General features: G+C 36.6%; 1 protein-coding gene across 1 annotated transcript; it reads right to left on the reverse strand.

The window, feature by feature from the left end:
* Window positions 1-212: 212 nt before the first annotated feature.
* Window positions 213-11,206, reverse strand: LOC103154280 (bestrophin-3). The gene is made up of 13 exons (XM_007575498.2): window positions 10,412-11,206; window positions 9,234-9,328; window positions 8,469-8,556; window positions 7,812-7,957; window positions 7,326-7,480; window positions 6,080-6,157; window positions 5,812-5,964; window positions 5,133-5,213; window positions 3,596-3,747; window positions 3,394-3,484; window positions 2,111-2,229; window positions 1,780-2,040; window positions 213-990 (listed from the first exon to the last, which is right to left on the reverse strand). The coding sequence occupies exons 1-13, from the start codon at window positions 10,561-10,563 to the stop codon at window positions 624-626; spliced, it is 1,938 nt and encodes a 645-aa protein (XP_007575560.1). The 5' UTR covers window positions 10,564-11,206; the 3' UTR covers window positions 213-623.
* Between the last annotated feature and the right edge of the window lie 1,401 nt (window positions 11,207-12,607).

A 12,607-nucleotide genomic window follows, 5' to 3' on the forward strand; every position in this document is an offset into this window, starting at 1 on the left:
TTATGCAAAAACATGGAAATTTATGAGATTGAAAAGTTGAAAATTTGCAAGAAAAAAATAAAATTCTAAGTTTGTGATTAATCTCAGAATCTTTCTAAAAAAATCTTGAAAAGTTTAAAGTTTGAGAAAAAATTTTTTTTAGATTAATCTCAGAAACTTTCTAGAAAAATCAGGATTTTCTGAGTTTGAAATTAAATTTTTCTAAAAAAAAATTTTTTTTGGTGGAAATGTACTCCTTTCTTTTCTACCTAAATTGGCCCCAGTGCCCCGTTGTACCCATCAAGACCCAATTCGGAAAACTGGTAGATCCAGTAGATCCACCTCGAACAGAAAACTGTGGCTAACCAAACCCAAACTCCTGACTGAAATAAATCGTTGGAAGTTGCCAGGTCCGTGATTTTAGCTCAGGATTTGGACCAAAACCACGTTTAGTGCCTCAAACAACCAGAATCCAGCTGCCTCCGTTTTCTTCTTCTTCTTCAGTTTTTGACGGCAGTTTGCATCCATCAGTGTTGCACTTCTGCCATCTCTTGTATTTTATTACTCTTCCTTTCCTCAAATTCTCCTAATGAGATCAGAATTAAGAAAAAAAATTCTCCATTTTCTCTGTTCTAATCCAAACTTTACGGCTGGGATTTTGCGTCTTTGAGCTCGTCGTTCAGGTCCGTTTCCTCCTCATTGTCCTCGTTTCCAGCTGTTCCCTGGAACTCGCCGTCGTAATCCGGTTCCGGCAGTTGGAGCGTGTTGGCGGTCGGACTGGGCGATCTGCGGGACTGATGCCGACCCAGGCCTCTTCTCCGGCGCCCCAGCCCTTTGGGACTCGGCAGGCTGCGGATCGACGCCTTGGAGCTCTGCCGGGAGAACTGCAGGGAGAACTGCCGGCCCCGCGGCCTGGTTGGCGGCCGGTTCTTCATGGTGACCGTCGTCCAGCGGAACTCCTTCGGTCCAAGTTGAGTTGGGGAACAACAAATGGAATCGGTCCTAGAAATACTGAAAATAGAACGAGTTGGAGCAATAATATATTGAAAAACTGATTTAAAAAATGTTTCTTTTGCCTGATTTAGTTATTTTGTGTTACTTATATTAATTAGTCATTTTTGTCCTTAATATACCAAAATATCCACTTAATTTATATTTTTGGTCCATTTGATTATGTAATTTTTAAATATTAAATGATCTGGGTCATCAGTTTCTTGGATGGCTACTTATTACTTTTACTTGAGTAAAAATATGTTGAAGTAAAGCTATTTTTACTTGATTACAGTTTCTGAAAAAAGTTGTTCCAATTGCAGTTTTGTGAAATAAACCAGTTATAATACAGCCAAAAAACATTCTTAAAACTTGTTATGGAAAAACTAGTTTTTTTCAAATTTGTAGTGTTTCCATTAAGCAAATGTATTTTCAAAAAATCAAATTGTGCAATTATGTTGTCAATGAAAACTCGGTTACTGTGGTTCTCTAAAGTCTGAAGGATTTCGTAAAGGCTTCCACTTCAGACAGATGTCAACCATCTGACCTGTTTTAGGATTTCTTTGGAGGAGGGCGTGATGCGGTTATTTTTAAAATCTTTTCGCCTACTTCATGTTGTATTCATGTGATTTTCTTGTTTAGCCAGACTTTGGTGAAATTAGATGCAATCAATTCTTGATTTAACGAGGTGAGCAATTGCTTCTCCTCATTGGGCCAAGTTGGTTTGGGTAACCTCTTTAGATTCTTGTGGATCTGAAACGCTAAAATGTGAAACCAGAAAGCTTCTACAGCAGCCGAATCAACGGTCACCTTGTAGTTTCTACGTTTGGTTGTTCCTCAGTTGGGGAGTGATCCAGACCGTTCTGATGTTTCCCAAAAGACTCCCCATTGTGACAGGCATCAGAGAACAACGGTGGGCTGACAACCAGCCGCGGGAAAACAACGGAGGATGAACTCTCAGGTGACGGCGGGTTGCTGTTGACCTCCCTTAAGGTGGACAGGGTGTCCAGAGACGATGGAGGGATGGCTAAGGAACAGGGTGGGACCATGTCCGCCGAACCTGCGTTCCCCCTGACAGAGTTTTACCAGAAAAATTAAAACCATGAAAAACATCAGAATATTTCTGAAAAGGCGCTGATACCTGAAGTCCAGGAAGAAGCTGCTGGTTGCGTCACTGCTGTGCCGCTTGAAGACGGGTCGAGGATGTCGGAGGTCAGGAGGTTCCTGAACACTGAGCAAGCGTCGGACTCGACCCAGAACCTGAAAACACCAAACAGCAATCACATGAAATTATTCAGTTCCCACAAGTCTGAACAGGAAGTGATCCCCACCACTGAACTGGCATCTTGGTAGGCAAGGGCAGCACAAGCATAGATCAGGAGTATTAAAACTTTTTGGACCAAAATTGTTGAGTCAAAAGGACTTTAGAACCAAAAAAGAAGTAATTTTACCTGCTTAACAATAAAGCATTGGTGCTTTAAGTAAACAACAACAAAAAAAGTAGTTAGATTGTTGTGTAAATTATTCCAGGTCCATCAAAATCTTGTTTTGAGTAAAAGTTATCGGTGCTTGAAAGCTGATACAGAAAACCTGGTTATTTAAAGACAAATACTTTGTGTTGAAGCCAGTATTTGCTGTTGTAAGAAGATTTTTACTTTGTGTGTGATAATGTTGTCCTAATTAAGAATAAGCCGCCTAGATAACTTTCGACAGCGAATTAGGGCTCAGAGTAAATTTCCACCAAAATAACTGAAAAAAACCCTGAAATTTTGAGATTAACCTCAGAATTTTTTTTTATAGATCATGGGAAATCGAATTTTTGAACATTTCAGTTTCAAACATTTTTGACTTTGAAACTCAGAAATTTCCATCTTTTTTCTTGAAAACTTCTGAATTTAGGTGTACATTTTTATGGTGTTTTCTAGAAATTTTTTACTTTTTGGAGCTCAACTTTTTTTTTTTTTAATTTGGAATATTTTTCTTTTTTGCCATAAATTTACACATTTCTTCTCTACCTACAAAGGTCTGCTATCATAAACAGATATTGAGACTCTTGACTATTTTCTGGCTGCTTTAAAATTATTTGAAGGCCTTTTTAAATCCGTAAAGAATCATAAAATAAACCTTAATGGTGGTTTATTTATGCTTTCTAGATGTTATCCACCTATTTTTCATTTTATTTATCATATTTAATTAGGTATAAATGTGAGGCTGTCCTAATTTATTCCTCAGCGGAAATTAAATTTGAAAAGATTGTATTTTCTTTTGTCTTTTTTCTTTTTGTAGTTTGTTTTTTTTTCCCATTAAAGCTTAAAATACACATTTTGTGACATTCCTGTTCTTATATATGCTCTACACTCCTAATATTAGGGTAAAATAATTAAAAAGATGCAAAATATTATAAAATATAAGGTGTAGCTTTACCGACTCTTGCCGTCGAGTCAGCAGAGGCTCCTGCTGCTGTGGTCGACTGTCTGAAATCTCACATTCGTCAAGCTGCAGGATGTCAGAAAGTCTGCAAAAATCATGCACATAAACTTTACTAAAAATGATGGAAATAATCTCACTTATTCTCCAAATCAATGTATAACCATAATGAATGAAGGATTATGTTGGTAAGTTTGACCCCATGTCGGTGGTGGATCCTAGGAACGAGGGGATGCAGTAGTCTGCAGCAGCCAGAGTGTACGGCGGACGAGCGTCGCTGTCGTTCCAGTAAACGTCTTTGGTCATGTGAGGAAGGTTCATGTGCATCTCGTCCACCGCCAGCAGAGACACCTGCAGGAACAGGTGAGCCACAACCAACGCTGAACCAGAAGCTTTCCTCCTTTTCAGGAAGTTTAGATTATTCACAAATGCACATATTTTTTCATGTTTCAGATTAAATAAAACTCTGTTTAGTTTCTAAAATTAATTTCAGAAAAAATGTTTCTGTTAAAAAAAAACATCCAGAGACAATGCCAAGTAATCTAATTTATTTTGATAACTTTGTAAACACGGGTTATATGTAGCTATTATTGTGTATTTTTAGTTTAGAGTTCATTTAAATATTGTGTCCAAAAAAACTGATTAGTTCTGGTATATTTTCAAACCTTAAGCTGGGATAGTTGGAAAGTAACTCCTATTTAAGTCTTGTAGACAATGTTGAGACGTTAAGTTATTTGTCTAAGTAGGTTTCTATGGAGCTAAATTGGGGCCATAAAGACAAAAATTTAAACTGAAATAAAACTTGAGTCTGAAAATTAGTTTTGAACATTTTTTTAAATGTCATATCCTTTTTTTCCAGATTCAGATCTTTATTTTCAGTATTATTTTGTTCAGTTACAAAACTTTTATGTTTTAGTTTCAAACTTTTTTTTGCAGTTTCAAAATAATTTTTCAGTTTTCCTTTTTGTTCTGTTTAACAAACTTTATAACACTTTAGCTCCTTAGTTAGCAATCAAAAGCTACCATTTGTCCTAAGGCCTATATTACTGCATTAACATTTAATAAATACAGTTTAATATTTCTTGAAAATTTTTGTTTTCCTGTTTTAATAACTTATTTACCTAAAAAAACTGCTAAAGGTTAATTTACTTTAGAAAACTGGTCAGATTTGAGATTCACCCATAAAAATGTGCATTTATGCTGAATAATAAAAAAAATGGTTAATTAATTTTGAATTTCGGTATTTTGGTTAAATCCAGATTTAAAACGTGTGTTCTCAGTTCTAAATAGCCAAATCTTCAAATTTAAGGTACAAATTACAACATAATGAACGAGACACATTTTTCAAGATCGTAAATGAATCTGAATGAACTGAACTGGAAGTGCTTTTATTTTGATATTCTTAGCAGGAAGTGTCCTTGTAACGTAGCCGCTAGCTTAGCAGCGAGAAATCGTCGGAGGTAAGTCAGGCTTATTTTGTTTTTAAATGAGCCAAAGTAATTTATTACAGGGATAAATTGGGGAAACATTAATGTGGTCATCATTATAAAGCTACAGCTAACATAAACGTATTGTTCTGAGCCGTTAACATCCCATAATAATCCACCGACATCACTAGCTTATCAAGCCTGCTTGTAGTCGAGTTTCCGATAGACATTATTAGTAAAATAAAGACAAATGCCGCCACCTACTGGGCAGGAAATAAGAGATTATTAATATTTTTTTAAATTGCTGACCTGAAGGTTTCTGTCAATGATCCAGTTGGCCTCGAAGTCATCATCATCTTCTCCAAATGGGTTAATCAGTTGCTCTGCTACCTGAGAAAATACAAATATCACTTGATTTCAGAATTATAACAAACTTTTTCTTGTTGTTTTCTGGCTTCTCTGGTGCTGAAAACCAACAGATCAAGGCTAGTTCCATCTCTTTTTTAATCTATTTACTTTAAAATAGGTATGAAAGCCTAGAACCAGGCTGTAGCATCTGGTCATTTAAACTTCTTTGTGACATTTGCAAAAAATCTGAACACCACAGCTTTACATTATTGTGCAGATTAATGTACAGTAGTAGTGGGCACAATTACACTAATACGCTGTAAGCTAAGCTAACTTTATGTAGCGAAAACAACTTGGGTAGGTGTGTAATGAAAAATTTGAGCCTGTTGAGGACATGTGTCATTTAATTGTGCGCTTTAGCATTAGCTTTCTTAAATATGATTTTAGAATAAATGTTTACAATTAGTGTTTTAGGTTTAGCGCACTAATTTTTGCGCTAACCCTAACTAGCTTCTTAGCATGATTAGCAAATCTAGCATATTTTAATTATCTTTTCTTAGTTTTAAAACTTTTCACTTACTTTACATTCACAGATTCAAGGTTATTTTTACCACCTGTTGTTAAGGAATTGTTATCAAACCTTAAGCCAACCACAGTAGAAAAAAAACTGCAGCAGGGTGAAGATGGGGATGTAAAGGTCGAGGTCGTGGCCGGGGTGACCCTGAGTAGGGTCGAGGAACTGCCGACCAATTAGACAAGCAAAGAAGAAGGTGTAGACAGCAAGAGTGACGACCTGAAGACAGAAAGACGGATTTCACAAACAGTGCATCCCACCCAGAGCTCTGATTTGGTTACAGTGATTACCCCTGATGAGATTACACGAGCTGCATCCGTTTTTCAGGACTGACCTGCGTATAAACCAGCGGAACGCCAACCCAGTCATAGCCAAAAAGAGTCGCACACCACGTCCTGAACAGATTCATCTCCTGAGCACAGACAGGAAGCAGCTGTTTGTCACCAGCTACAGACCTCAGATTTCTGTAAGCTGATACACTAAATGGAAAAACGGCGTCATCCGTCCCTCTGGAGCAAACCCAGTGTCATATTATACCCACATTTCTGGTTTCTGTGGTCACTAAGTGGGATATAAATGGGTTTGTGATTGCAGTAGAGCTTTTTATCTCAAAAATAATGTTTTCAAATTACATTTTGGAAACAGTTTTTAAAATCCAGGTAAATCATTAATATCTGGTTTAAAACGAAGAACTTATGAACATTTAATTCTACATGTTGGTGCTTTTTGTAGAATAAATTTGCGCAAATTGGAAAATTATTATTTATAAGCACTTTATTTCTTATGATTTCAGACATTAGTGAAAAGAAGCTTTTTGGTAACATGTTCGAGCCACTTATTTATAGCTTTAGCTGAATTATAAAGGAATTTAGCAAGTTTATGAGATTATAAGGTTTACAATTAAATACTTTATACCAATTATTTCTTTATGGATCTGTATTTGTTCTGGGCTCAGTGGTTTCTTGCAGATTTAGCAAGAATGATTCTCTTACACAGATGTAAATTAATTTCTGTTTTCTAGTTTTACTTTTGCAAATCACACGAATAATTGGATCAAAAGACATGAAGTAATTATTTAAATAACTATTGATTATATTTAGCATTATTATTATTATGTAGAACATGCAGCAAAAACCTATTTTAATACAAATGTTTCTTAATATTATTCTTGACAGAAAAGAAGTTACATTCTAGAAGTTTAAAAGTATAAAGTATAAACTCATAAAGTTTTGTCCAAATTTGTCCCGAGTGAAATTTTAATAACTTAGTAGAATTAAAAATGGACATAGCTAAAAGGCTCTACAGCGCCCCTAACGTGAGATAGAGAGCTGATATTTGGTACATTGGCAGAATCCTCTGAAAAGATAGGCCCTAAACCCAACAGGAAGTCGGCCATTTTGGACCAAATGGTCATTTTTGGATGTTTCTCACTTTTTATATATGTCAAACTTTAACAAACTTTTGGAGATTTTGAGCTATTGGCTTTATATATAAATATTTATGTGAATATGCCTGTAAAGTGTTGGGGATTAAAAGTTATCAAAAGCTCAACCGACACTCTGACAGAGAGTTCATCTCACGTTCAGAATATTCTGCAGGTCGATGCTGTCTTGGATGCGTCCTTCCTGCCGGGCTTTAGATGCCAGATTGGAGAACCAGACAACAGGTATCCAGTACTTCAGGTGAGGAGAACGGACGTTCTCAAACACCTTCCTCTCCTCAGGAGTCATGAAACCTGCCAATGAAAGGACGCATTAATAAGACTTTCTCCTTTGGAGATTGATGTTTTGGTTAAACTTGAAAAGAGAATCAACCTCTGATTCGAAACTTAATTATTATAAAATCAACAGACTTATTTGAATTTTCTTTATCTTGTGGAACCTCTGAGATTTTAACTCATAATTCAGTCTGTTGCTCACAGTCCTGCTCTAACTAGCCATTAAATAGCCGATCTCAAATGCCCCTTCAGGGACAGACAGAACCAGGAAAGATGCAACCCTGCATCTGTCATTCACCACCTTGAGTTTGGACTCAGACATTAATAATCCAAACAAATCGCCTCTCACCTGCCTCAACCACATGATCGATGGTTGGGAATCGCTTGCAGACGGCCGTACTGACGGAGCGGAAGATGAGCAGCGATGTCAGGTTGACATAGCGTACCAACGTCCGGCGGAGAAGGCGTCCGTATTCATCTTTACCCTGAACACAACTAAAGGAAGCAGAGAAAACAAACACAATGAAGTGAGATAACTGCCATGTGGGGGCGCAGCGCTAAGAACCACTGAAGAAAACAATTCAAAAACCTCTGAAGACACTGAGCACAACGTCCTTCTACACAAAATGTATACAAAAAAACGAGTGGCGTCAGATTTTAGCAGTAGGAGGATTTCTCTTCTGTTTTTGGTAAAAAAACCAGGAGCCATTTCTCCCACTAGTGCTGGTTTCTCGTGTTTGTTTTGGTTGTATTTGTCCAGACAAATTTGCAATGCATGCATTTGAACCAAATTTTAAGTCTTACTGACGTAAAATTTACTCAAGATGTTGCTAACCAGAGTTCACTTCAACTGAACCAGACCGAGGCTTGTAAACAGACCAGAATTAGCTTTTTTGGTTAAATTTTTAATTCACACCTCCCCAAATGAACCAGATTCATAGACAAACTAACTGGACTTTTATTAAAGTGGACTGAACATGGTTGGTGTGAGCGCAGCCTTACTTACCTGGAGATGAGGAACATCAGTCTGTCTGTCCAAGGAAGATTAACGAACTGATTCCACCAACGATTTACCACCAAAGTGACATAAAAACCTAAAAAAATACAAAGAATACTCAGATTCTTCATCCTGTCTCAAAATTAGAACACATTTTCAATTTTTTTTAGAGTAGGAAGAATACTAATCATGTTTTTATTAATTTGTAGCAACCACCTAAGTACTTATTTTGACTAAAGCATCCATGTTGTATCCACAGTGCCAGAGTGAATGAGTTTGGATAAAAACGAGGAAAACTCATCCTGCTTTTAGTTTTCTGTGTTCTTTAATGATCTGTTTCCATTAGTACTCTGCTAATGAGGCAACCAAAAACCCATCAGTCTCTGCTTGGCTCTGCCATCTCTGGAAGCACAAAACATGCTGATTAATTTCAGATTTTGTCCCCATTTTTTCATTCTTGTGGAACAAGATGTCCGTATTTGAGCAGAAATATTTCTAATAGTCTTACCGGTTTAAAATTTACTCAAGATGTTGCTAACTTCCTCATTTAATCCACATATACAAAAATAATAATGACCAAATTAATAAAGAAGGACATAAAAACCCATAGAAAGCCAAAAATATAGCTCGTAATTGCCAATATTTAGAAAGAAAGAAGAAATAATTTATTTTAAAAGTGCTATCTGGATGGAAAATGCAAACATTATGAACATATATAGTATATTATATTAATAAAACTCCCTATAAAATTGATTTTGGGAAGCAAAAATATACCCAGGACGAAGGTGACGGGGATCTGCTCGGCGTATCTGTCGCAGTAAATGGAAAGTTTCTCAAATAATCTCTTCTGCTTCTCTGAGAGGACGAGTCTGCAGGACGGAGAAGACGCCATCAGGATAAAAACAGAAACATTTGTTGAATTAACAACAATAACTGAGACAAAGGAAGACGGTTTTGTTGCAGGGTCTTTGTGCTGCCAGTTTTCCTTCGGTAATTTAGCAAACTATATGATTTATTGTAGAGAAACTCTTTTTAAATACAAAATAATCTGAAGATTTTGAAGTTCTCACTTCCTAATAAAATGAGCTGTGGTCAAGATGAAATACATGTCATATGTTTAATCTGTTATTGTTAGCCATCAGATTGGTGCGAAGTGTTTTATGAACCTCTGAACTTTCATGGAACGTCTTTAGAAATGTGGATGCTAATATTAGCATTGGGGACGTCAGTGCTGCTGCTACATGTTTAGCATTGAGATGCTATTTTAGGCCTGAATAGCTTCACTAATAGGCTAACTTCTGTCAGCACAACTTGAACACAACAATAGTTCTTTTGAGCATCCAATCAGATCGATTTTAGAAGCAAAAATGAGCCCAAAGTGCAGCGGCTGTTTGCGGATATCACTTGTGCGACAGATTTACTGACGTACCAGAAACGTATGAATACAAAAGTTTCTGAACTTTTTGTATATTCCAAAAACATCAACTAATTGCATTAATTATGATTTTTAATGTGTTAAAATCTTTGTAATAATTCATCAATACAAATGCATGCCACACTTTTCAGAAAATTGTTTAAAATCTTTGAAAACTCAAATTGTGACATGAAGAAATTTAAACCAGTTTCATGAATACGAGTACTTTTTTGATAATTTGTTTAGGTCTTTCGTAAAATATTTGAATGCGGAATGGGCGGGGCTTATGAGATACTGCAGCCAATCAGCAGAGGATGATCTAGATATTTCTCGGGATCAAGAAATTTTCATACTTTTCTAGATTTCCTTACATTTCAGCATCTGACCGACAAAATAAACCTGACAGAGACTTTGGACCCTAACTAAAGCTTATTAAACAAGGACACAGCTGCAATGCAAACACAATATTACTTTTATGCTTTTATGACAGTTTATTTCGTCTTTTTAAAATGTGTAATTAGTTTTTGGTGTGTGTGACCTGTAAACGAGGCTGAGGACGGTGTAGAGCAGAGCAAACAGGATGAACTCCCGGTACAGCAGCTTGTAGATGCTCCCCTTCCAGCGCAGCAGCAGCCGGTGGAAACTCAGGAAGGTGGCGTTGGCTACTTTACTGGAATAAGTGACGGTCATCCTGGGACGGCAACCTGAATCCACAGGGCTTTGATGCTCCCACTAGCTTCTCATGACTTTTATCTTCTGTTTACTTGAGACTGCTGCAGCAAAATTAATCCAAACAATCATCTGCAGTTCCGTTTCAGAGCTGCTTTCCATCAGGCTGCTGTGCAGATTTGTTTTAGCTCCAACCCAACCCCTTCTCTCTCGCTCCTGTTTCTCTTCATCATGATGTTGTCCAGTTGCCCAGTAATGCAAGGCAGCACACACACACAAACACACACACTGTGGGTTATATTGATGAGCCGCTGGGCTAAATGTGGTCATGTTTCAGCAGTGTGTGTTGGCATAGACAGCTGTGGAGGTAAACGTGCTAAAACAGAAACACAGTCAGTGGCAGAAAATAGATGAAAGCAGCTGGTTAGAGGCAGTGGCTTTACTTAAGCTGCGAAAGGGAAATATTTAATCACAAGCTTAAGCTAACCTGATGTTTTAAATGTAATTTCTTTTTACCATCATCTAGTGGTTATTTGAAGAACAGCAGCTGTCTGCGTTTTATCTTCTGGCACTTGTTACAGCTCTGTATGGAAGAAGCTTAGGCTCCAGAAAAACAAGAATTCTGAATTTTTTCTTAAAATTCTGACTTTAATCTTCTGAGATCAAAGCTAAGAATTCTGAGGAAAAAAGTTCAAATTTTTGGGAAATTAAATTTTTGGGAAAAAAGGACCAAATTTTTGGGAAAAAAATTCGGATTTTTGGGATTAAAAGAATACTGCAAGGAAGTCAATTCTGAGAAAAAATAATTCTGAGAGGGAAAAAAGGTCAGAATTCAGAGACAAAAAGTTTAAATTCTGAGGAAAAAAAGTCAGAATTCTATTATTTTTTCCAGTGGGCCTCGTTCTCTGGTTTGGTTTTAGAAGTAAAGAAATTAAACTGACAGGGAAATTGTTGAACAAAGGTGAAAGGTCGCAAAGATGTCTGATGACGCATTAGCCCAGCGAATGTTAGAAAGGCTTCACAGATCATGTTACTATGAGGAGCAAAACAACAAAAAACACCTCTGGTCCCAAAGAGCAGAGACTGGGACAGTTTGAAACAGAATAATGTTTCTGTAAATACACCTCAGAAATTCAAAATTCAATTTCTCCAAAAAAACAAAAAAAAAAACAACAAAAAAACAAAAAACCCAACATGTAAATATTACATAAGGATAACTGTTGACTTTGGACTTGACCACACTTTTTCCCTTTCACTCAACTTTATATGAATAGACTATAGCAAAATAATATTCAAATTATAGTTAATTATAAGATAGTTCATTGTGTCCCATAAGTTTGCAGTATTTAATAGATGAGTTTCACTTTCTAGAATGAGGGATGAAAAATATAAAGTTTTTCCATTATATCTATGATTTTTGAGTATTTGTTGTTACAGTGCCTAAAAAAATGTGTCCATTCACATATATTGCCACAACATCATGTTCCAGATCATCAAACTAAATTTAATATTAGACAATGAGTAGCTACATAAATTCAAAGAGCAGTTTTCAAAATATTATTTTACAAAGACGACAAAAAGACCTACTATAATATGGAATAAAGAGGATTAGTTAATTGTGATGGAGACAAATATGATTAAAATCTGTATCAACAACTCTGTAACATCAAATAAAATCAAAATAATTAACTTTATACACCAAACTAATAAGTCTAATTTGATCACTTTATTTTTGAAGGAGTTGCAAATATTTGCGTAGTGAGACATCTTATTATGTTTTATCTTTACTCGATCCGTTGCAGGAAGTGACGCAGATAGACGCATTTGGAGTCATTGCTCAGCGCTGTTCTCCGGTCAGTTTGGTCTCGTCTCTGAAGCCTCGTCTCTGCCTTCCGTTTCTCAGGGAGCTGATCTCAGGTCTGCGCCGCCGCTCCAAGCCGGAGGAGGCAGCATCCCGCGGTAAAAATCAACCATTGATTAGACGCTGAAAAGCAGCTGCGGAAGCACATGCAGGTAGGAACGCTAAACGTGAATAAAACCTTTAAACAAACTATCTTTTTCATTA

This window comes from Poecilia formosa, unplaced genomic scaffold (assembly GCF_000485575.1).
Source record: "Poecilia formosa unplaced genomic scaffold, Poecilia_formosa-5.1.2 Scaffold379, whole genome shotgun sequence".
NCBI lineage: Eukaryota > Metazoa > Chordata > Actinopteri > Cyprinodontiformes > Poeciliidae > Poecilia > Poecilia formosa.

Excerpts from the sequence above, each read along its gene's own strand:
- LOC103154280 (XM_007575498.2), bottom strand. The coding sequence starts at position 10,563 with ATGACCGTCACTTATTCCAGTAAAGTAGCCAACGCCACCTTCCTGAGT. Across the intron at positions 2,230-3,393 it reads TGACTCGACGGCAAGAGTCG|GTTCTGGGTCGAGTCCGACG; the intron begins GTAAAGCTACAC and ends TGGTGTTTTCAG. Across the intron at positions 991-1,779 it reads CCAAACGTAGAAACTACAAG|TATTTCTAGGACCGATTCCA; the intron begins GTGACCGTTGAT and ends TTCTATTTTCAG.